This window comes from Erpetoichthys calabaricus, chromosome 4 (assembly GCF_900747795.2).
Source record: "Erpetoichthys calabaricus chromosome 4, fErpCal1.3, whole genome shotgun sequence".
In the NCBI taxonomy this organism is placed as follows: Eukaryota; Metazoa; Chordata; class Cladistia; order Polypteriformes; family Polypteridae; genus Erpetoichthys; species Erpetoichthys calabaricus.
Genome location: NC_041397.2, coordinates 336,576,158 through 336,601,848, shown reverse-complemented (window position 1 = coordinate 336,601,848; position 25,691 = coordinate 336,576,158). Strand labels below are relative to the sequence as shown.

General features: G+C 44.5%; 1 protein-coding gene across 1 annotated transcript; it reads right to left on the bottom strand.

Moving 5' to 3' along the window:
* Window positions 1-780: 780 nt before the first annotated feature.
* Window positions 781-25,159, bottom strand: LOC114645008 (NACHT, LRR and PYD domains-containing protein 3-like). The gene is made up of 3 exons (XM_051926445.1): window positions 24,988-25,159; window positions 1,876-1,941; window positions 781-1,793 (listed from the first exon to the last, which is right to left on the bottom strand). The coding sequence occupies exon 3, from the start codon at window positions 1,753-1,755 to the stop codon at window positions 781-783; it is 975 nt and encodes a 324-aa protein (XP_051782405.1). The 5' UTR covers window positions 1,756-1,793; window positions 1,876-1,941; window positions 24,988-25,159.
* Window positions 25,160-25,691: the final 532 nt, after the last annotated feature.

Here is a 25,691-nt window from a genome sequence, read left to right as displayed (position 1 = left end):
GTGGGGCTTATTAGAAAGTCATGTGACAGTGGAGCTCAGTGCCCTCAGTGACTCGAATTTAAACAGACAGATAAAATTGAACTTGTCAAAGTCGCATCACTTACCAGACTCTACTGCTGCAGCTGAGTGCCGGTGCCAGTCTTCTGATACACCCTGTGGTCAGAGGTGTACATGACAGGTCAAGGAGCTGAAGTTCTCCACAGCAGTTGATGACAGAGGCCAGCACAGCACAGTCGAGAGGAGATAAAGTCATCCATGTAAACGCCATCTTTGAATTCTCTCCAATGGTGTCTCTGATTAACTCCTTATTCTGAGTCTCAGAGAGCCAGTGACAAACTCGCAGAGCTTCACTTTTATCTTGGCCCCATAACACCTGTTTAACTTTCTGCTTCACCCATTCCTGTATTTGCTTTATAGTCTTACTCTCAAACTTCCCCAGGATTCTCTCCACTGTTTTAAGCACAGAACACCAAGCCAGTCCTGCCAGGAATAGAGTGACAATCTCAAATCGGCCATCTTTACATGAGTCCAACTTCTTCAGCAGCCCCTCAACATCTCTTGATGAATTGAGGTAAAAGGAACAGGCAGCCATGAACTCCTGTAGAGTGAGGTGGTAGAAAGTGTATGTTGTGTGCCCCAGCGAGCTTTGTTTCTGCAGGAACCCCAATAGGAATGAAGAGGACAGCACTGGCTGAAGACTAAAGGTGGACATCTCTTGCTTCTCATTAAACATATGAATCCTGTTTTCCACTCCATAATAAGCCATCTTTCCCAGACTGATCAGAATCCCTCTTTTTCCCTGCTTTCTTGCCTGTGATTGGTCAAGATATTGTGAAGAAACATTACAAAGGTCTCCGTGACAGTTCTGGGGGCAGCTACTTGATCTTCTTCAAGTTTCGTGAAGTGACTCTTCAGTGCAGAGCAGATAATCCAGCAATATGAAGGGTTGAAGCACATGGAGTACAGGATGGTGTTCTTCTCAATGTACTGAAAAGCCCTGGTGCCCACATCAGCATCACCAAAGAACTTCTTAAAGTACATCAGTCTTTGTTCAGGGAAGAATCCTACAATTTCTACAAATCTATCAACTCTCTCTATAACCAGATACTCCAGAGCTTGTGGTCTGCTTGTTATCAGAACAGAGTTGCCTTTCAGAAATGTCTGACTGACTAGACTGGTGACAAGGATGTGGACAGGCACCTCATCATCTGGGTCTAAGCAGAGCTGACTGTCTGTGAAGTCCAGTTTGTGTTTGTATTCCTCCAGTCCATCAAGTATAAAGAGAAGAGATTCAGGTTTCTGCAGGATTTCTATTAGTTTGTCATGCGTGAGATGTTTATAGTGCCTTTCAATCAGCGTGGCCAGAGACATATGTGCTTCATTGTCCAGGAGGTTGAGCTCCCTGAATTTAAACAGGAAGACAAATGCAAACCTCTGGTACAGAGTCCCACTGGCCCATTCAGACATGATCTTCTGTACCATGGTGGTCTTCCCTATTCCTTCCACCCCACTGACCACTATGATTTTGGAAGGAATTGCACTGTCAGGATTTCTCCTAAACAGCTGCTCAGTCCAGATTCGCTCACAGTTCTTTGTTGCTCCCTCCTCCTCAAGTCTTTCCTCAGTCTTCCCAGCCTTCGCCAGTTCATCTTCAATGTCCTGTTTGATGACCATTAGCTCTGTGTATTGAGTCACAAGGCCCACGGTGCTAGTGAGTGGATCTCCAGATGCAGGCTGATCATCCAGAGGTCCCATAGATTCAGACACAGCCGCTCTGTGTGTCTTACTGAGATCTGAAAGTCAAAATGAGAACATGTAAGCTGAATGAGTACAGGAGTGGAGGGGCAACAGACCAGAAATACAAGGACCACCTACCTTAAATATGAGGCTCAAGGAAAGGCAACTGGGCACTGGCCTGGATCTCCATCAAGAGGCCTGGTCCTGGGGAGAGAGGAATAAATGCAAAGGGGATTAACACAAGTATCAGCAGTTTCCAAAGGTGCTTTACACCCTTAAAGAATCTTGGAGAATCTTTTGGAGTCTGCCTGCATATTCCAAGCCATATCCACTGTCTTTGTGGAGTCTGTGCATCTTCTCAGCGTTTTTGTTGGTTTTTCTCTGGGTGCTCCAGGTTTTTTACCACATCCTAATGATGTGCAGATTAAATTAATTACAGACGCAAAACTGATTCCATGTGGCTGGGGTTTGTAGTGGATTGCTGCTCTGTCCATATTGTGTTTGAGGACAGCTGAGAAGCTTGGACAATTTGTATAGTGTCACACACGTTCACATGAGAGGCAGCTAAAGGGCTTAAAAGAAGGAAATTCTACGCCGGGCCAGGGGATGGCAGAGTAAACTAATCCTTTCTCTTTTATCCCTGCAGACCAAAAATGGGAAATTCTGCCTGGAACTGAGGACACCACTTCCGACTCTAATGGCATCACTTCCCCTGACCAACCTTAAAAACCACCATAATCCTCCTGTTTGTCAGGTCTGTATTGGACTCTTGTCTTTAAAGACCTTCATTTCCTACTTGGCTATTGTTTCAGCCAAGTTTCAAGTACAGTGGAACCTCGGGTCACGACCGTAATTCATTCCAAAACTCTGGTTGTAACCCAATTTGGTCGTGACCCGAAGTAATTTCCACCATAGGATTGTATGTAAATACAATTAATCCGTTTCAGACCGTACGAACTGTATGTAAATATATATTTTTTTAAAGATTTTTAAGCACAAATATAGTTAATTATACCATAGAATGCACAGCGTAATAGTAAACTAAATGTAAAAACATTGAATAACACTGAGAAAACCTTGAACAACAGAGAAAACTAACATTGCAAGAGTTCGCGCTATAGCGTTATGAACCGCTCGCTAAAAACACTTTTTTTTTAATGAGTTTTAAGCACAGGGAAAAAAATGAACCCTTTGAAAAATCCGTAATTTAATAAACAACCAAGAAAAGTAACATTGCAACAATGCACGCTACGAACCGATCGCTGTAAACAGAAGTGAAGTGGAGGTTAACATCCAATAGAAAAAGTCTTCATTAAATACAACAAGGTTAAAACAATGGTTAAATCAGTCTCTTTAAAAACAAGCCCACTGCATTCTTTAACTGCCTTCTCGGGCGTATGCAGCCAGCCCTCTATCTCTCACACGCGCGCTTGCGTGTGTGTGTGTGTCTCTCTCTCTTTCTCTCTCATGCGCGCGCGTGTGTGTGTGTGTCTGTCTCTCTCTCGTTCGCTTGCTCGCTCTCTCTCTCTCTCTCTCTCTTGCTTGCTGCACAGGGAATGCACTGGGAGAGACTGAACATGTGCGGAAATCATCGTCACGCACAATCCGAAAGGGAAACTGGCTTGTTCATATACCGAGTGTGTGGTCGTGAACAGATGCAAAAGTTTGGCAAACTTTTTGGTCATAACCCGATTTGTACGTGTTCAGAGATGTTCGTCAACTGAGGTTCCACTGAATATGGAGAGGCTGCCCAAAATCTTTTTTTGGTCTCATGGTGTTTCATTTTACAACAGTTAGAAAGTCAGACATCTGTCATTCTTTGGAGCTTAGCAGAACAGACAACACAGTTTGAGAAGGTCAGTACACTCAATGTTAGATCAATCAGTAAAGTACAACGAGAATCAAGAAATTCAAACTGAAAAATTCAAAATACAGTAAATCAAATTGAGATTCTGAGACAAATGTATTTGTTTACGTAATCATCTCTTATAAATTCCTTCATTTAATTTGTAAACTTCAGTGAAATGCGCCCTCTTAAGTAATGAAACCATCACAATATCCAGCATTACCTAGTATGTTCATCATGTAAATAGCAATTCAAGGTGTCCATAAAAAAGTTAGGAGCGAGATGGCTTCATTGAAATAGCAAAAAAAAAAAAACAAGAGGACTCATTCATAAAAATGAATAATGTGTTAGGTCCATAAACAAACACTAGAAACAAATTGTTACCGTGGTCCTGACATTCCAGGGTTGGCTCCCACCCTGAGATTGAAGCTGTCAGCATAGTCTCTGCAATCCTCAATGAATGGTGTGAACTCAGGGAAGACATTGGAGGATATAGCTGTCTTCCTGGATATCATCGAGATGTGTCTTGTAGGCCTGACTGTTGTGATGCCCCTCTGTTGACCATTGTGGAAAATGCACATTGGTGCTACCAGACTCATCACCTGCTCTGAGATGAGGGACCACATTTTCCTGTGCTCAAGTCTCTATATTGGCTGCCTTTTTCTTTAACAACGGAGTCAAGAACAATTCTTTTGTTGTTTTTTTTAAATGTCTTCACAGCCCTTCTTGTCTCTCCCAAGGATATCAGGTCCTACTGATTGGTAAGAAGCAGCCTGCTGGTTAGAATTGATGGAGGCCTTCGGCCATTGCATCTCCAAGCTCTAAGACTGTACCTGACACAGTGAGATCTGTGGATTACTTTAGCACTTTTAACAAAATTACTTTTAACAGTAGAATCCCTGAAGCCTATGAAAAAACTCATAATCCCAGGCTACCTTAAATTCCTTCGCACCTCTCCATTAGCGTCTTTTGTTTTGCAAATGTGTCGATCAGCACAAGCAGTGTAAGAACCATTTGCTAGTTATTTAAGGTATATTAAATGTTTGCCTATATATTAGTGCATAGTCTATGGGAGGTTCTTACAACCGACATAAGTTGAATTGAATTGGTATATTCTAATTATTTCTAGCCTCTTTGACTACACATTATACTCAGTTTGTGACCTGCCTTGCCATGTGTAAGGCATAGAGGGCACACAGTTTTAAATCAAGCCTTGCGTGTGTCAGAGGGGGACATTTTTTTGATTTCCTGGGTAAACCCGTTACTGATTGTTGTCATGGCTGTCTTGCAAAGGAGTCACCGCTTTGTAGTTTTGGCTGATTGAGTATACAAACAATACAAAGTTGTGATAACAGACCTGCTCCTTCCTTGGAGGATGTTTGTATTTACCTGACTTGGAGATTACATGTCTGACAATATTGGTTTCTAATCAGCATATCTGTACTCATTCATGGTTGGTAACAATACATTTTGTTAACTTGTCCGCAAGTTACCGGTCCGCAGAAGGGCTGTGTTCCTCTGGTTCGTGAGAAAGACAACGGACGGTGCGAGAGTGCAGCGGGCTCCTACGAGCGTGCCGTCGCAAGAGGCACCCGGGACAGCATGTCGCCTAGCGAGGCCACGCCGAGGACGTTTCCTCGGACAGACGGGACCCAGGAGGAAAGTTTCCTGCTTGCCGGCAACCAGCCCTGGGGGGCCGCATGTGCTTTGTGTTTAGGAGGCAGGGGCTGCCCGGATCCGTGTCGGTGACAGGCCGCAGGAGACGCTGCGAAGGAGGAGACGCTGCAACTCAAAACAACAAGAGCTTGCCGCCAAACCAGGAAGAAGGAAGACAAGATGGCCGTGGACCGGAAGTCCCTCCCCGAGACAGGCACGGGATTGGACGGTGTGTCTTGTGTGCCCGCCGATGATTGGATGGAGGCAGGACCAAGGAATGTCTGTCTCGTGTCGGGGAAGGACCTGATTAGGCCAGAGAGGCCCCTCAGGAAGCAGTCGGCAAACACGTCTGACAGCCAGGTGAGTCAATCGCCGACTGCCTTTTTGTGCTTGCCAGCGGCACTGCGTGAGCTGGAGGCCTGCCTTCAGCCTGCAGGGCCGCTTCCATAGATGCTTCATGCTCTCCGTGTGGAGTTACAACAGCTGGAGAGAAAAGCGACTGCATCGGTGCGGGCACTACGTGCATAGACGGAACAACGCGATGCTGGATCCTTTGGCCGGAGTCGCATGGCGGGGACGGTGAGTAGAGCCGACCCTGTAAAGCATAAGGGAAATTTCACCGAAAGGGCCAGCAAGATACATGAACGGAATCAAGTAGAGGGGACTCCAACAGTGGAGGTGGCGCTGAGGGCCATGCGTGTGGCAAGGGGAGGATAATCGAGAGGGCCAGCAGGACAGGGGCTGATGAGTGCCCCAGGTCCTAGCGCCCTACACCCCGAGCCTGCGGCGGTCCCATGCCGTTCTGTGGGGATGCAAACGGGACAGGATCTATGCGTTTCCCATGCACAGACCCAAACCGTTTTGACATCCCAGAGGAAAGGGAAGAATTAAGGGGTGAATGGCAGTTCCTCCGGTAAGGGAGGATGTGAGGCAGGAAGCTCACGTCCGGAGAATGGCCGCTCTCTGCAGAGGCAGAGGGAAGCCCCAGAGTCAGCGGAGGAGACGAAAGTGTGAGTGGACCCGTCGGTTTCGATCAGACGGGAACAGAATCCGTGGAGGGGGTGCCAAAAAGGCAAGTGGTGGGATGCTGGTCAGAGGGACGAGCACTGCCAGTGCGCGGCACGGAGGGACGCCAGGTGGTGGTGTCCAGGCAGCGACTCTGCCCCTCTTTTTGTTTTGGTTACAGGACAGGACCCTGGACGAGCAGTAGGACCTGCTTTGTTGGGGACCTGCCCTCGTGGGACGGGCCGCTTCACCAGAGGACTCTTCGCTGGCAATGGGACGGCGCCACAGCTGGCGGAGGCTACGGAGGTGTGAGTGGCTCCAACCAAAGGGGCACGAAAACCTCGGAAGGGGTGCCGAAAAGGCAAGTCCCAGGGTGCCGGTAGGAGGGGGGAGCGCTGCCTGTGTAAGGCATGTCAGGACACCAGGTCATGGTGTCCAGGCAGCGTCTCCGCCCCTGTTTCTGTATGTATTGCAGGACCGGAACCCTGGACAAGCAGTAAGGGATGAGCTGCCCTTGCGGGATGAGTCACTCCGACCGATGTGTGTTCGCTGGCAGTGGGGCACTGTCACAGGTGGCTGGGGGGGGGCGACCTGGCCGGGACGCCCCAGAGGACCGGAAGAGGGCTTACGCCTTCCACAGACCACATGGGGGTGACTGCCCTGGTACCTATGGGGACCACGGGTATAGAGCTTTGAAGCCCAACCCTGTAGGGGCCCGTGGTCACCGCCAGGGGGTGCCCCAATGCCTTTGGAGCCGTGGACCTCAGCACTTCCACCACATCTGGAAGTGCTGGGGGGAAGAGGAGCTGGGACACCCGGAGTGCTTCCCGTTGCGCAGCCGGCACTTACGTCACACTGGGGAGTGCCAGTGGAAGATTGCTGGGAAGCACCTGGAGCACATCCGGGTGATTATAAAAGGGGCCGCCTCCCTCCATTTGGGGGCTGGAGTCGGGAGGACGAGTAGACAAGGTCTTGGAGGAGAGGCAAGGAGGCGGCCTGAAGAAGTGAGGCATTCAAGTTGGCCTGGACTTTGGGGACTTTTGGGGGTTTGAGTGCATTGTAAATATGATTAATAAACGTGTGTTGGGTGAACCATCGGTGTCCGCCTGTCTGTGTCCAGGCCGGCTTCCACACATCCTAATAAAGGGGACAGACAATGAAAGACTGCAAAGTTTTTCAGTCAATCGTGTGTCAATAATGGAGGTAGAACAAATGTTACTCCAGAAATACAATATAGACTTTCCATAGCGCAGCTGTGAGGTGAAGGAGGAAATGTCACAGGAGGACATTAAATTCATGTGCATAACTTCAGATTCTGCCAGACTAGTGGATGGACACTATTGCATTAATCTGCTCTTCAAAGATGAGACACTTAGAGTGCCAAATACTCATTGCATTGCAGAACAACATGCAAAGTTTTCATGAAAGACATTTTAGACAAAAGATATGTGATTAAGTTATCCACTGAACAGCTGACCCTTGAAAGGGAGAGAGTGTGGTACATCCCTCACCATGGAGTATATCATCCAAAGAAAAATAAGATCAGAGTGGTTTTTGACTGTACAGCCACTTACCAAGGCTTCTCTCTAAATGAACAGTTGCTGAAAGGACCTGACTTGACTAACACACTCATTGGAGTTCTTACAAGATTCAGAGAGGAGCCAATAGCTCTCATTGCAGACATTAAATCAATGTTCTATCAAGTGAAAGTTCCAGATGAAGACACTGATCTTCTTCGTTTCCTGTGATGGCCTGAAGGTAATCTAAGCAATGGACTAGAGGAGTACAAAATGGCAGTGCACCTTTTTGAAGCTACTTCATCACCCAGTTGTGCCTCTTATGCTTTACGAAGAACAGCAGAGGATGCCAGAGACACAGCTCCAGAGGAAACAGTCAGCACTGTGTTAAATAATCTCTATGTTGATGACTGTTTAAAGTCAGATGCTACAGAAAAACAAGCCATAAAATTGGCTAAAGATCTTCAAGTCCTGTTGTTAAAGGGAGGATTTTATCTTACAACATGGATATGTAATAGCAGAGCACTCTCAACATCTATTCCTGAAGAAGACAGAACAATAGATCAAAAGGACTTGGACTTAAGCCATGATTTGTTACCAGTTGAAAGAGCCTTAGGTGTCCAATGGTGCACACAGACTGGCAGTTTCAAGTTTCAGGTAAAGCTGCCAGATAAGCCTGCTACAAGACGTGGTATTCTGTCAGTGGTCAGCTCAATATATATATGACCCACTTGGATTCTTAGCACCAGTTAATTTGCCTGCTGAGCTTATTTTAAGAGAACTGTGTAAAGAGAAATAAGTGTGGGATCAAGAAGTGGAGGTTAAGTATGTCTGACAATGGAAAAAATGGATGGACAATTTGCAGCTACTTGTGGATTTCAGAAAAAACTGAATCAGTAAAAAGACTAATGGAGTACTACTCAAAATGGTTCAATTTAAAGGAAGCAGTAGATAGATAGATAGATAGATAGATAGATATAGATAGATAGATAGATAGATAGATAGATAGATAGATAGAGAGATAGATAGATAGATAGATAGATAGATAGATAGATAGATAGATAGATAGATAGATAGATAGATAGATAGATACTTTATTAATCCCAATGGGTAGTGTGGTTCCTTAGGTTCAAAGAAGTGCTACTGCGTCTGAAAGAAGAGAGAAAGGCATTCCTATGTACGGTTAGTCAATCTGGACACAACCCAGAAAGACAAAAAACACTAATCACAAAACATATGAAGGAATACAAATCATCAATGAGGCTGAAGCCACTGTCTCTGAAAGACTTGACAAAAGCAGAAAATGAATTTATTCGCCTCAGTCAACTACAAGCTTACCCAGAGGAGGTTAAAGCCTTACACAAAAAAAAAGCATGTAAAGAAAAGTAGTAAAATCATCAAACTGGACCCAGTACTGCAAGAAGGAATCCTAAAGGTTAGAGGAAGACTCAGCAAATAAGCTATGCCAGAAGAGGCAAAACACCCTGCAGTCATTCATAAGAATTCACATGTCGCTACTCTCATTATGTGACACTTTCACAAACAGCAGGAACATTGTGGACGTAACTACATGCTAGCACAGTTACGTCAGAAATATTGGATCCCACAAGCCAATTCAGCTATTAGAAAGATTATTTCAAGTGTACTACATGGAGAAGATACAATGCACAAATAGGAGAGCAAAAGATGGCAGATTTAACAGAGGATCGTCTACTCCCTGACCAACCACCCTTTACCAGCATTGGAGTTGATTATTTTGAACCCTTCCAGGTAAAAAGAAGGCGAAGCCTTGTGAAGAGGTATGGGGTAATTTTCACTTACAACTAGAGCAGTATGTTTAGAAATGGCATATACTTTGGACACTGATTCTTGTATCAATGCCTTATGCCGATTTATCTGTAGAAGAGGGCAAGTTAAAATCATGCACTCAGATAATGGAACAAATTTTATTGGAGTGGAAAGAGAGCTACGAGAAGCAGCTAAAACTCTTGACGAAGAAAAAATGTGCAATGCCATGATGAAGAATGAAATCAATTGCATATTTAATCCACCAATGGCCTCCCACCAAGGCGGTGTCTGGGAAAGACAAATCAGAAGCATAAGCAATGTCCTAAACTCAGTACTTAACCAACAAAGTCTAGATAATGAACGTCTCCACACAATAATGTGTGAAGCAGAATACATCCTAAACAAAAGACCCCTCACAAAGGTATAAGATGATCCGAATAACCTGAAGCCACTGACACCAAATCACATGTTACTACTCAAGACAAAACCCAGCCTTCCCCCAGGACTTTTTTCAGAAAATGACCAGTATGGCCGAAGGCGATGGAAACAAGTACAGTACCTCTCTGATTTGTTTTGGAAAAGATAAAAAAGTAAGTATGTCAAAAATAGCTCACAACATGAAGAAACTTAGAACCTGGTGCCGTTGTTCTCATTGTAGATAAATCAGCACCCAGTAACTCCTGGGTAATTAAAAAGTCGAGTCATAAAGACAATGCCAGATGGAAAGGTGCAGTAAGAAGAGTTTGTGCAGACCAAGACTTGCACACTGGACAGACCTGTGAATAAACCATGTCTGCTTCATTAAACAGCAATAAATTGAAATGATTCATTTTACATTTAGCATGCTTAATTTGCATAATGGAGTTTGTGCTTTTACAGTAGAGTTTAAGTTTGCATTTAAGTTTTAAGTTTCATAAGTTTGGTTTACTTCCCATGGGCTCACCACCTATGGGAGGGGCCAAGGAGGTCGGGTGCAGTGTGATTGGGTGGTGGCCGAAGGCGGGGACCTTGGCGGTCCGATCCTCGGCTACAGAAGCTGGCTCTTGGGACATGGAATGTCACCTCTCTGAAGGTGAAGGAGCCTGAGCTAGTGCGTGAGGTTGAGAGGTTCCAGCTAGATATAGTCGGACTCACCTCGACGCACAGCTTGGACTCTGTGTGGAAGAAGAAAAATCACTAACCCGTGATTAAGAGTCAGAGTCTCACACCAGAAAAAATGTTCATAAGCCTTCTCTTTATTGATACATACCCAGACTGGAGTCAGTGGCAATTGCCCTGAAGAGCAGGAGTTCAGCTCTTTTATATCATCTGATTACGTGCAAACTTTACAGATATTCAGCAAAAACAAGTTAATTTTTAGACAGAGGTTACAGACAAGTATATAGATTTAGCTTATGGTAAAACAGAAAAAAAGAACAAAGTGCGGTTACAGATGTTCTTACGAAACCAGATTCTTTGAACTGCTTATACAAACCTAAATTCTGTGCATGCTAAATGTCACGTACACATTTTTCAGATTTTGCTGTGCCCTACTGAAAAATGGAAGGTTCTTTGTATTTTTTTTATTCAACACTCGACCCTTTTGAGCAGAAAAAGAATCTGTGTTTAAAGAGAGGCGGTTTCAGCTTGAAAGAAAAGAGTACGTTCCTCATGTAACATATAAGCCTTAGCCATGGAAGCAGTGAAATATTTGGACACAGTAGAAAAGGTGGATGAAAGAGTAGAAACATTCATTATTTTAAAAGAAATCTGTTGTGAATCAGGAGAAAGGGTAAGAGAAAGCTGGCAAGTTTTAGTAGCATGGGAATTATTAGTAACCTTAATTTGAAAAAGTCCTAGTGGATCAGAACCACTTGCGTATGCAGCTAAAACATAAGTTCCTGAATCATGCAAAGAGGGATCTTTTAAAGTAATAATCAAAGGGTTACAATGGTTCTCAGCACAGTCATGAGGGGCGTGTCCTTTTATAATAGAAAATCGAGTCTTAGGCCATACTGTATGGCCTGCCAGGGTTCATAACCCCAGTCGTGTGGTCCTGTATTTGCAAATACATCACTCCAGAAGGCACATTCAGAGTCAGATGAATCAAAACTTGAATCAGAGTCATAATAAGGGTAGCTCACACAGACATATTTTGTCAAACTCTTCCCATTGTTCTTGTTTGCCACTACAGGGGACAATTACACAAAAGTCAACCTGGAATGAGGCAGTCTTCCCCACCTGGAAAGTCAATGTCACTCGTAAAATGGATAATGGAAGGAAGAACAGTAAAACTGTAATCAAAATGAGTATGAATGTTAGGGATGCCATCTTTTGCAGTGTGAAGCGTGAATCCAGGCGGGCAATCCTTCAACTTTCACAGCGTGTGGCGTGGACAGAAGAACTTGGAACGGTCCTCTCCACCTAGGCTGATGCCAGTGTTTCCTCCGAGTGTCTCGAACCAGGATCCAGATGCCCAAGGGAATTGGTGAATCCTTAGAAGGTGGGCTGGTCCTCCAGGCCTGATTAACCTGCTGGTGGAGTTCCTTCAACGAGGTTCGGAGACCTGCAAGACTAGAGAGAAGATCATAGTCCACAGTATGCAAACTCACATTACCTATAACCATGCCAACGGGCATGGGACGTCCGGTCAGAATTTCAAATGGCGATAGTCCCAATTGTCGGTGTGTCCGTCCTCTAAATCCCATTAAAGCCAAGGGTAGTGCATCCAGCCATGATAAATTAGTTTGTTCACAAATTTTTGCGAGCTTAGCTTTTAAGGTGCCATTGCATCGTTCTACGATGCCTCCGCTTTGGGGATGGTATTTACAATAATAGTGCATATTGATTTGAAGCCAGGTAGTTAATTCATTTATAATGGAATTCACAAAGTGAGTGCCATTATCTGTTTGTAACTTTTGAGGGATACCCCATCTTGGAATAATCTCTTTAATTAGTGCTTTAGGTACTGTTTTGGCATCATTGTGTTTTGAAGGGAAAGCTTCTACCCATCGGGAGAACACATCAACAATTACTAGACAATAACGGTAACCTTTAGACGGTGTTAGTTCAATGAAATCCATTTGGAGATGTTCAAACGGACACATTGAGTTAGGGGTAACGGCGGGACTTACCTGGGTGCCCTTTCCTACATTAAACTTCTGACATAATGCACAGCGTCTGCAAAGTTGCTCTGCATATGTAGAGAAACCTACAGCTTCCCAATGTTTTTCTACATCTCGAACCATGGCATCTCTACCTGCGTGATCGAGACCATGAGCTATTTTTGCCATTCCTGGGAAAGAGGCTTTTGGGAGAAAAGGTTTGTTAGTGTGTTTATGAGTCCAGACTCCATCAGAAAGGGATCCTTCTTTGGACCATTTTCTTTTTTCGATGTCCGTGGCTGCACTCTGTAAAGAAATAATTTGGTTATCAGGGCCCTGGTCATTTCTCTGTTGGAATAAAGAAATTGGTGTGTTATTATATGCAGCCTTTTTAGCAAAGTGGTCAGCTAATTCATTTCCTTTGCTAACAGGATCCTGTTTTCCTGTGTGGGCTTGACATTTAACAATTGCTAGCTTCGATGGTTTGGTTATGGCTTCTAAAGAGATTCGATCAATTTCTGATGTTGAATGGGTTTGCCAGTACTGGTCTTAAATCCCCTTAGTTTCCATAGTGCTCCATGATCATGGCAGACTCCAAAAGCATACCTGGAATCCGTATAAATTGTTACGATCTTTCCTTCGGACAGCTGACATGCTCGAGTGAGTGCTACGAGTTCAGCTGCTTGTGCACTTAAGCTTGATGGAATTCGATTTGCTTCCAGCAGGCGGTCCCCTTGGACCACTGCGTAACTGGTCGAGGGTGCTCCGTTTTCTAATCTTAAAGAGCATCCATCCACAAAAATTATTTCTCCAATTTCGAAGGGTGTTTCCTGTAGGTCTACTCTAGGTTTTACAACCTTTGCTATTTCATCATGACAATTATGTGGCTCACCTTCATTTTCGGTTGGAAGGAGGGTGGCAGAATTTAAAGTAGAGCATCTTTCTATTGTAACATTTGACAAAGTACAAAGTACATTCTGATAGTGTATTGCCCTAGCAGTGGTGAGATGCGAGGTTTTAGCCTGTATTAATATGGAATGTACAGCGTGAGGTACTTGTACTGTAAGGGGGCTCATGAGAACTACATCCGTGCTTGCTAATACAGCTTCTGTTGTTGCAGCCACAGCACAAAGTCACGGAGGAAGCGCTGCGGCTACTGGATCCAGTTTTTTTTTAGGAAAATAGGCCACCGGTCTATGCAGTTGCATTAATACTGCATTCATGACTTCCTGCTTTTCGTCCATGAACAAAGTGAATGGACGAGAATGATCAGGGGAAACAAGCGCAGGCGCAGAAAGAAGAGCAGTTTTGTAAGTCACGGAGAGCCTTCTCAGCCTGTTCATTCCATTGGACCTGGCCCGAAAGAAGAACGCCAGGTGTATTAGCCAATTGTTGCAACGGCTGTGCTCTTTCAGTAAAATTTAGAACCCACTGTCTGCAGTAGCCTAGAATGCCCAATACAGACATGACCTGCTGTTTTGTGACAGGTCTGGGAAGATTTTGAATGGTGTTAATGCGATCGCTAGAGAGAGCTCTTGTTCCACAAGTGATGTCATGACCTAGGTACTTTACAGTCGTTTGAATTAACTGCAGCTTAGCTTTAGAAACTTTATGGCCATTCTCATAACATAATGTCATCTACATATCGTATGAGTATGCTTCCCCCTTCTGGCCAGAAACCCTCTAAGTTTTGTGCAAGCGCTTGGCCATACACACAGGGTGACTCAGTGTACCCCTGAGGCATGACAGTCCATGTCCAACGGCGATTTTGAAAAGTAAACGCAAACCAAAACTGAGAGTCGGGATGGACAGGAACAGAAAAGAAAGCATTGGCCAAATCAATAACAGAGAAATATCGGGCAGAAGGAGGATTTTGTGTAGATCACCAGAGGCTCACAATGGGCTATCCTTCCATAATCATTCTTTTCCTGTGACCACAGTGAATCAGGGAGCATAGATAACCAAGAAGGGGAAGTGGTTTGCAATGAAAAAGCAAAAGAGGAAGAACGGCACAAAGCACGATTTACTAAAAAATCAGTTTGAAGCACCACTTTAGTTATCAAATGGTCTGAAGTATCAAAAATACCTGGAGCAACAGGTAACCAATCTGTTCTATTAAGACATTGTTCTACCCATGGTCCTAGTTCCACCCATTTAACAGTGCGTGATTTGGCTAAGGAAATATGAGGCACTGAGCCGCCTAGATAGAAAATATTCTGTGAGCATGTGAGATGGACAGACGCAGCTGTCTTTGTGGATGAAATAAAAATACAGGGATGTGAAGGGTTTCGGGGCAAGTACCTGAAGTAAGGAAAGATTCTAGCCAGGGGGTGTCTACTTCTGTAGGAAAATATTGGGCAGTGCAATGTAAGGTGTCAGGGACCTGAAAATGGGGAAAAAGACAGGAGGGAAAAGAGTGTAGGGCTTTGAGGAGAATGGTGTGTGGGGAAATATTTAAAGTCCATGCTGCAAAGGAGGGTTTAGGATGGGGGGTGATTTGACACAACAACTTGGGGGTTGAACAGAAAAAGCCTTTTTCAGTCATAGAAATAGAGAGAGAAAGTTTTGTCATGAGATCCCTTCCTAAAAGGTTAACTGGACAGAGCTGATTTAAAAAGAAATCGGTGTGTTAAAATGGAACCACTGGAATGCAGCTGAACTCGAAGAGGCTTTGAAACCAGTAAAACATGTGGTTGTCCGGAAGCAGTAAGCACAGTAACAGTCTCTTGAGAGGCAGGAACCTCCTTCAACGAAAGGGTTGAGCGCGTGGCTCCTGTGTCCACGAGGAAAACAGTTTCAGTGCCATTCACCATTAAAGTCAATAATCAATTGCAGTGGAAGTGTCCCATTTAACCACACCCGAAACAAGCATAAGGTGTAGCGTTTGGATCTGGACGGGGAGGCAACTGAGTGGGTGATCCACTTGGATTAGGTAACATATATCCGCGACCTCGTCCCCGTCCACGCCCTTGTCCCCGGAAAAATCCTCCACGTCCAGGACTTCTGCTGGGAGTGGCCCCACCAGTGTAATAGTTCATTTGTGCTGCAATCAGCTTTGTCTGGGTGTCTGACTCTTTCTGCTTTCTCTGTCGTTCAGCATGCGCTGCGTGACATTGTACTTCCTCAAACGCGGCAGCCTCCCATCCAATACAGGAGTTGCGTACTTTATTTTGAATGTCACTTCGCAGATCAGACACGAAAAGGGGAACTGCAGCTTTACTGCAATTGTCTGGATTGTCTAAGCCAGAGTGATTTGTTATTAAATCTTGAACACGATGTGCCCATTCGTCTACTGTCTCGTCCTTCTTTTTCTGTTTGGCAGCCGAGATAAGAGACCAGTCTGTGCCTTTCTTATACTTGTCCTTAATGTTATTTTTAACATGTTCAAAATGCGTAATAAAGGGACCTTCATTTCGGCCCTGAGGCAACGCCTTGTTCCACTGCCACAGGTTTCCGTTATGTTGTCCATGATTTACAGTTGCCCATGTGGTGAGAAGCTTTCTCCGCAGCACCTGAGTCCATTCTGTGGCATTGGGCTTATACATATGATACAGCTGCTGCAATTGTTCTATGAAGTTGTTTTTTTTTTTTTTAACCCACCGATGACTTTGGGATCAGGCAATTCGGACACAATGTCCTTCAGCTCTTGAATGTCCCAGTTACGATGTACCATTACAGTAGTGGGGTTATTGGCTCCTGCAGGTTGCATTGAATCATGTCGGGGGGGGTTTGGGATCTCAATCAGGGGGCATTCGAATAAGGGGCCTGGGGGTTTGGGGGACTTTAAGGGGGATTGAAAGGTGGTGTTTTGATTAGGGGGCTGATGGAATGGGGTTTGCGGTCGGAAAGGGGAATAATTATTGTCTTTCGGGAAGGGGGTGGGATTCTGTCGGGATTGTGTATGGCTTCTAGTGCGTTGAGAAATAGATGGCCCTGACAATTTTATAGGACTGGGATCATCTGTTTCTGAATCAGTATGTGTGGATGGGTCATATTGAGCTTGCTGATCGAAAAAATCTGCTCCTGGGGGATCATCCTGTAAATTAGGAGCATTTGGACGTGGAGGTGGGGGGGGGCTGATGCCATATTATATGCAGGGTCATCTTTGTAATTTTTTCTTCGTTTGCCTGTGGACTGTGGTCCCGAATCTAACTGCACTTTCTGTAATGCCAGCAGTAGTTCCTCTTTTTCTTTTCTCGTTTTAACTTCTGCCGCTAATAGCTCATTTCTGTACTGCCTTATAATAAATACAGGCTTTAATAACCAACTGCCATCTGTCATACATAACACGGACCTTTGTTACAACATCCTCGTACATTTCTACATAATATTTTTCTAATTTCCTGTTTCTCACTCAACCTGTGCTTTTCTCAACTAATTTCCTCGGCGACCCCTTTTTCGGCGTCTGTTGATCCTCCAAAAATAATCCTTCCAATGTCATCCCCTTTTCCCTCCCCCCGAATTGTTCATTATTTTTTATTTTTTCTTTACTACTGACAGAACCCATTTTCCTTCTATGAAGATCTACTCTTTTCCAGTGTACACTTTAATTTCTATTTCCTCTTAAGAGTCTATTTTTCCTGTGTTAAACTATTGTCCCACTCTTAACGCCTTATCGCCGTTTAATAGAAACAGGCTCTCTTCCTGGTGTGCCACGCACCGAATGTCCCGTCACTATTCCCTTATTTTATTCCGATAAGGATATCTAATCTATCTTTCTGTTTCGCCTAACACTATTTTATTAGAGTAGATTATTTCCAGATTCCGTCAGTCAGTTTCTATTTAATTTTCAATATTACCCAAAAATACCCCTAAAAAACTCCCAAATTACCCAACGGTTCCCCCGGGGGTACTCACCCCAGTCTAGATATTTATGACTGGTGTAGTAAAAAGGAGACCTGTACTCTGGGACGTCCAAAGGAGACCGGAGACTCCCTTCACAGAAGTCGACCAGCGCAGGGCAGTCCTAAAGTTTGCCGGAACTGATTTTTCCTGCTGTCGGAGCTCAAAGACAGTCTGCCGTCTAGGTCAGATCACCGGACCGAATTCCGTTGAAGGAGTCAACCGATCGTCTTTGGTCCCATCTGGGGTGCCAGAAAACTGTGGAAGAAGAAAAATCACTAACCCGTGATTAAGAGTCAGAGTCTCACACCAGAAAAAATGTTCATAAGCCTTCTCTTTATTGATACATACCCAGACTGGAGTCAGTGGCAATTGCCCTGAAGAGCAGGAGTTCAGCTCTTTTATATCATCTGATTACGTGCAAACTTTACAGATATTCAGCAAAAACAAGTTAATTTTTAGACAGAGGTTACAGACAAGTATATAGATTTAGCTTATGGTAAAACAGAAAAAAGAACAAAGTGCGGTTACAGATGTTCTTACGAAACCAGATTCTTTGAACTGCTTATACAAACCTAAATTCTGTGCATGCTAAATGTCACGTACACATTTTTCAGATTTTGCTGTGCCCTACTGAAAAATGGAAGGTTCTTTGTATTTTTTTTATTCAACATCTGGAACCAATCTCCTTGAGAGGGGCTGGACTCTGTACCACTCTGAAGTTGCCCCCGGTGAGAGGCGCCGAGCGGGTGTGGGTATACTTATTGCCCCCTGACTTGGAGCCTGTACATTGGGGTTTACCCCGGTGGACGAGAGGGTAGCCTCCCTCCGCCTTCGGGTGGGGGGACGGGTCCTAACTGTTGTTTGTGCGTATGTCGTCGGACTTGCGGCCACATGTCTTGGACACTCGGGTGAAGAGAGGGGCGGAGCTGTCAACTGATCACCACCTGGTGGTGAGTGGGCTTCGATGGTGGGGGAGGATGCCGGTCAGGCCTGGTAGGCCCAAACGTGTTGTGAGGGTCTGCTGGGAACGTCTGGCAGAGCCCCCTGTCAGAAGTAGCTTCAACTCCCACCTCTGGCAGAACTTTGACCATGTCCCGAGGGAGGTGGGGGACATTGAGTCTGAATGGGCCATGTTCCGTGCCTCTATTGTTGAGGCGGTTGACCGGAGCTGTGGCTGTAAGGTGGTCGGTGCCTGTCGTGGCGGCAATCCCCGAACCCGTTGGTGGACACCGGCGGTGAGGGATGCTGTCAAGCTGAAGAAGGAGTCCTACCGGTCCCTTTTGTCCTGTGGGACTCTGCAGGCAGCTAATAGGTACCGGCAGGCCAAGCGGAATGCTGCTTCGGTGGTTGCTGAGGCAAAAACTCGGGCATAGGAGGAGTTTGGGGAGGCCATGGAGAACGACTTTCGGACGGCTTTGAGGAGATTCTGGTCCACCATCCGGCGTCTCAGGAAGGGGAAGCAGTGCAGTGTCAACACTGTATATGGTGGGGATGGTGCGCTGCTAACCTCGACTCGGGACGTTGTGGGTCGGTGGGGGGGAGTACTTCGAAGACTCCTCAATCCCACTAACATGCCTTCCAATGAGGAAGCAGAGCCTGGGGACTCAGAGGTGGGCTCCCCCATCTCTGGGACTGAGGTCACCGAGGTGGTCAAAAAACTCCTTGGTGGCAGGGCCCCGGGGGTGGATGAGATACGCCCAGAGTTCCTCAAGGCTCTGGATGTTGTAGGGCTGTCTTGGTTGACACGTCTCTGCAACATTGCACGGACATCAAGGACAGTGCCTCTGGATTGGCAGACCGGGGTGGTGGTCCCTCTCTTTAAGAAAGGGGACCGGAGGGTGTGTTCCAACTACAGAGGGATCACACTCCTCAGCCTCCCTGGAAAAGTCTATTCAGGGGTCCTGGAGAGGAGGGTCCGTCGGATAGTCGAGCCTCGGATTCAGGAGGAACAGTGTGGTTTTCGTCCTGGTCGCGGAACAGTGGACCAGCTCTATACCCTTAGCAGGGTCCTGGAGGGTGCATGGGAGTTTGCCCAACCAGTCTACATGTGTTTTGTGGACTTGGAAAAGGCGTTCGACCGTGTCCCTCGGGGAATCCTGTGGGGGGTACTCCGGGAGTATGGGGTACCGGACCCCCTGATAAGGGTTGTTCGGTCCCTGTACAACCGGTGTCAGAGCTTGGTCCGCATTGCTGGCAGTAAGTCAAACCCGTTTCCAGTGAGAATTGGACTCCGCCAGGGCTGCCCTTTGTCACCGATTCTGTTCATAACTGTTATGGACAGAATTTCTAGGCGCAGCCAGGGTGTTGAGATGGTCCGGTTTGGTGGACTCAGGATTGGGTCACTGCTTTTTGCAGATGATGTTATCCTGTTTGCTTCATCAGGCCGTGTTCTTCAGCTCTCTCTGGATCGGTTCGCAACCGAGTGTGAAGCGGCTGGGATGGGAATCAGCACCTCCAAATCTGAGACCATGGTCCTCAGCCGGAAAAGAGTGGAGTGCCCTCTCAGGGTTGGGAGCGAGATCCTGCCTCAAGTGGAGGAGTTCAAGTATCTCGGAGTCTTGTTCATGAGTGAGGGAAGAATGGAGCAGGAGATCAACAGGTGGATCGGTGCAGCGTCCGCAGTGATGCAGGCTCTGTATCAGTCTGTCGTGGTGAAAAGGGAGCTGAGCCGTAAGGCAAAGCTTTCAATTTACTAGTCGATCTATGTTCCTACCCTCACCTATGGTCATGAACTATGGGTAGTGACCGAAAGAACGAGATCGCGAATACCAGCGGCTGAAATGAGTTTCCTCCGCAGGGTGTCTGGGCTCTCCCTTAATGATAGGGTGAGAAGCTCAGTCATCCGGGAGGGGCTCAGAGTAGAGCCGCTGCTCCTCCGCATCGAGAGGAGTCAGATGAGGTGGCTCGGGCATCTGATCAGGATGCCTCCTGGACGCCTCCCTGATGAGGTGTTCCGGGCACGTCCAACCGGGAAGAGGCCCCGGGGAAGACCCAGGAGACGCTGGAGGGACTATGTCTCCCGGCTGGCCTGGGAACGCCTCGGGATTCTCCCGGAAGAGCTACAAGAAGTGGCTGGGGAGAGGGAAGTCTGGGCATCTCTGCTCAAGCTGCTGCCCCCGCGACCCGACCTCGGATAAGTGGAAGAGGATGGATGGATGGAAGTTTAGTTTAAGTTCATTAAACTTATACTGAGTTAGTGACCAGCCTTGCTATGTGTAAGACGTACACAGTTTTAAATCAAGCCTTATGTGTCTTAAGCACCTTAAGTGCCAAGTAACATGACAACATACTTTATTGAATGTGCAGTGCCGTATGCTTAAAACATACAGGAGAAGAAGTAAAGCATCTTTAAGTATAGAAACAACTAAACTTTGACAAGAAAAGCTAAGTTTAGACAAGATACATTTTTTCCAATTTTTTGCCTTTTATTCTATTCTTGTGTGGATTAGTTGCTTTGAATTTTCACTAAGTATTTTAAAATGAAGTTTTGGACTGAGAGATTTCTTTTGGCACGCGTTGTAACTGTGCTTAAATTCGCCTTACCCTCCTGTGCCTACAAGCAGCTAGCAACCAAGCATACCCCCCCCTACCGTTGGAGTCCGTCTCAAAATTCTAAGAGCTCAGGTCTCTTTATCTGGCAGTAAGGTGCCTAGAATTGTATCAGGTAAATAATATATCGTTATTTGGAATACATACATTTCATGTGTGTTCTGTGTCTACAAAGATCTGTGTAAGTGTAGGATGACAGGAACTACTGAACACATAGCTAAAATAGAAACCTTTTCCATGTTATACTAATAATGATGTGAAATGTATAATGTGTGAAGACTTTAGTCCAAATATCAAATAAATGCATGCACTTTTATTCAAGAATATAACCAAAGAAAAAAAAAAAAATTTGATTTTCATGTTGCTGTCAATGAGTTAGAAACCCAAGCTTAAATGTCATTGAAGCAGGTCACGGTTCCAAGATTGGAGCTGATAGCTGCCGTTGTGGCAGACAAAATGGACAAAATGCTAAAAGGTGAGCTTCAAATGCCCTTACAAGAATTTACATTTTGGACTGACATCATCACAGTGCTAAAATACATTTCAAATGAAAGTACTCGATTCAAGACCTTTGTTGCCAACAGAATCTCCGTGATCAGAGATCACTCACGACCTTCACAATGGAGGCATGTCACATCTGCCCTTAACCTGGCTGATCAAGCATCCAGAGGGCTAAACACAGATAACTTTCTCAAAAACACCACATGGTCACAAGGCCCAAGTTTTTTTTATTAAACTCAGAACATGAGAGGCTGAAGCACTTAAAAAATAAAAGAAAGACATTTCAGCTTGAAGTCAGTCAATCTAAAGGTAATTCAGAAGAATAAAAAACACGCAGAGCACATGAAAAAGTTATAAACTGACTTTAAAACCAGGCCTGATTTATCTTAGAACACTCGGCTAAAGCTGAATCAGAGCTTATACACCTCAGTCAAATACACGAATTTCCAGAAAAATTAAAGGCTTTAAAGAAAAATGTTTGCGTTAAAAAGAACAGTCAAATCTATAAATTTTACCCAATCATACAAGATGGAGTACTGAGAGATGGAGGAAGACTCAACAAAACTGCAATGCCAGAAGAAGCTGAACATTCTGCAATTCTTTAGAAGCATTCACATGTTGCTTCTCTTATTTTGCAGCACATTCATAAAGAAATTGGACATTGTGGGTGCAACTATGTGCTCGCACAGTTACACCAGAAATACTGGACACCTCAAGCAAACTCAACTATCAGAAAAATCATTTCAAAGTGCACAACATGCAGAAAATACAAAGAGAAAGCAGGTGAGCAAAAAATGGCAGATTTACCAGAAGATCGCCTAGTACCTGACCAACCACCTTCACCAATGTTGGAGTCGATTATTTTGGTCACTTTCAAGTTAAAAGAGGACAAAGTCTGGTCAAGAGGTACAGAGTGATCTTCACTTGTTTAACAACCAGAGCTGCACACATAGAGACTGCACACAGCTTAGACTCTGATTCTTGTATCAATGCCATACGCTGATTCATGTGCTGAAGAGGACAAGTTAAAACCATGTGTTCATATAATGGAGCAAACTTTATTTGAGCAGAAAGAGACATACATGACACTATTAAAAATCTAGACCAAGAAAAAAATCAGCAACGGTAGGATGAAGAAAGAAATCAAATGGATTTTCAATCCACCATCAGCCTCTCATCAAGGTGGAGCGTGGGAGAGACAAATCAGAAGCATAAGAAAGATTCTAAACTCAACACTAAACCAACAAACACTCGATGATGAAAGTCTCCAAACAATGATATGTGAAGTTGACTCAATCATCACTAACAGACCCGTCACAAAGACATCAAACGACCCAAATGATTTGGAGACACTCACACCCAATCACTTGCTGTTACTGAAGACACAACCTGACAAGCCTCCTGCGCTCTTTTCTAAAAACGACCAGCGCACTGCCAATACTTCAAGAATGTGAAACATTTGCCCAGAAATAGAACTTTCTTTGCTGTATCTGTAGAACAGAATGCTAATTAAGTCACTTAGTTTTGGATAAACACAGCTACACCACGGCAGCACCTGAAGTATGTTATGGTGCCATCTGTGTAGTGAAGCTAACGAGACCACCAGCCACATGTCACAACAAGGTCGATATGTACCTGCACTGGGCACTATGGCAACAGCTGGGTCTTCTGATGGCAGGCATGTGATACAAGCATACACGTGAGGCAGGAGACTATGTTGTCATGTTCAGTAAGACCATTCCCGCAAACTACACCATCACAGCCAACAGGCTGGACATCGTGTTCCAAAACAAGAAGAGCAAGTCATGCATCTTCGTCGATGTGATGATCCCAGATGATACCAAAATCCTGAGCAAGGATGCAGAGAAGATCCTCAAGTATAAAGACTTTGAGATCTAAATCAGACACATGTGGAACGCAAGAACAAGAATGGCACAGGTAGTCGTAGGCACACTGGGAACCATCAAGACTGGGATTCAAGACCAGCTGGACAAACTCCTGTATACAGTAGGCATGAAAGAGATTAAGAAAATTGCACTCCTCAGCATGGCTGCATTCTTAGATGAGTCCTTAGCTGAACAACAAGTGGAGTTCAAAGTCTGAGAGGTCTGATTGACCTTTGGTGAACGGACCAGCATACCTTTGTGTTTCTGAGAGGTGGGTGGTGATAATAATAATAATAATAATAATAATAATAATAATAATAATAATAATAATAATAATTTATTGGGACAGAACTAGACTGACAGACAAAACTGTCCACCATAACAGAGCAGACATAACAGCAGTAGACACATCAAATAAAATGACAGATATTTGTGACCCAGCTGTACAAAACACACATAACTCACAAATACACTGCTGGTGGTCATTGTGCTCATTGCTGTCTCCACCACTGGTCTTATCACACAAACACGACACAAAAGCCTACAGACATCACATTTAAAGCAATACACAGACAGCAATCAACAGAAAGACTACAGCCAATTTAAACACACATCACATAGTGAGGACTTTCAGAAACACAAATATAATTCTCTAAAATATCGACATGTATCACAGCACAGAAGACTGACCCATGTCTTGGCTTAGGCCCGATATAGGCAGTAGCAACAGGACTAACCAAAAAATATTCTGAATGATGATAATAATGAGAACGCATGTTATTTTTACAGTGCCTTTCACAAGGTGCTTCACAAATATTCAAAAGGCTAACACAGGAATAGAAACACAGAATAAGCTCAATAACACTGAAAAGAGACCAAAATAAGAGCATTAAATGCCAAATAAGTGATAAATACATAAAACAAAAAGTTCTGTGTAGAAAAAGAAGCAATAAACAGTAATAAAATGCTGTGGTCATGAACACAATGACCAAATAACACATTCTGTACTTCAGGTTGGTGGAGCACATGAAACTTCAATCCCTTCTCCCCTCCTCTGTCACTTTCTCTGTCACTTGTCCCTTTCTTCTGTGTTCACCTTTTCCACCTTTTATTAACTCATCTGACATACAAGTGACTCTTTCCACATAAGCATAGAAAGAGCATGGAAGTCAATCATCTGTGACTAAAAGCTGATCTTGCTGTCCTGGACACTGAGAAGACAAACTAGCAGCTTGACACAAATGTGTTCAAGAAAACAAGAAAAAGGAAGTCAAATCACAAGAAAAGAAACTGTCCAGTAATCCACAGAGAAGTTAAGAAAAACAAAGTGGACACCACCTGACAAGTGTGAAGTATATGAGGACAGTTAGAGGAGAAAAATAAAATCTGCAACTGCCAGTCTGTTTACTAAGACACATCCTTGAGTCACCTCAGCAGGCTTTAAGGAAGATGTGAAGGTCAGTAGGAAGCAGCCATACACCTCACAATTGTAGTGAAACCCTCAATCTGTGTGCCTAAAAAGAAATTAGTGAAGAGCCCACTCTAGTTTTAATAACACAAAGTCAATATCTCACCCTGCTCGGTCATCTTGTCCAGAATTCCTTTCAGGTTTGGTGACGGACATCTCACAAATTCTTCAGCCAGCGCCTCCCACAGGCTGACCAGCACTGCTCTGTCCTTCTTCATCACGTCACCGATGAAGGACTCCACAGCTGCTGTCCCCTCGTGCTTCTCTTTTGCTTTGACTCTCTGAAAGACATGTGAATAAGCAGACGTTCTGTTTAAAGATGGCTGTTGGGGGACCAAAGCAGATTCTTTAAAAATGTATCATCCCTCATTGTGTTCATATTTACAATGTCATCATTTATTTGTTGGATTACCTTTTTGATTTGCTTCTCCCCTTGACAATAAATACTCAATAGTGATTTTAAATTTTATTGACATTATAAAAATCCTCAGACTTGAGCTTGGAATTTAATAAAGTGAATGAGCTGTCAGATAATTACAAGTTATACATGAGGGTGACCTCAAATAAAACTGATCCTGTCATAAATGAAGGGAATGACAATGAGAAAATGTCACCCTGGCGTAACAAGAACCTATGGCATTGAAAATAGTGTAAATTGAGTTTAGCAGACTGCACAGAATGAAGTCATGATTAATGTTTTCTGAACAGATGTCATGATTAATGTTTTCTGAATATAAATATTAGCTATGTGTCATTATTTAATTTTTTTCTGGCCTGAATTAAATTTTTACAATTAATTTGTTAGATATT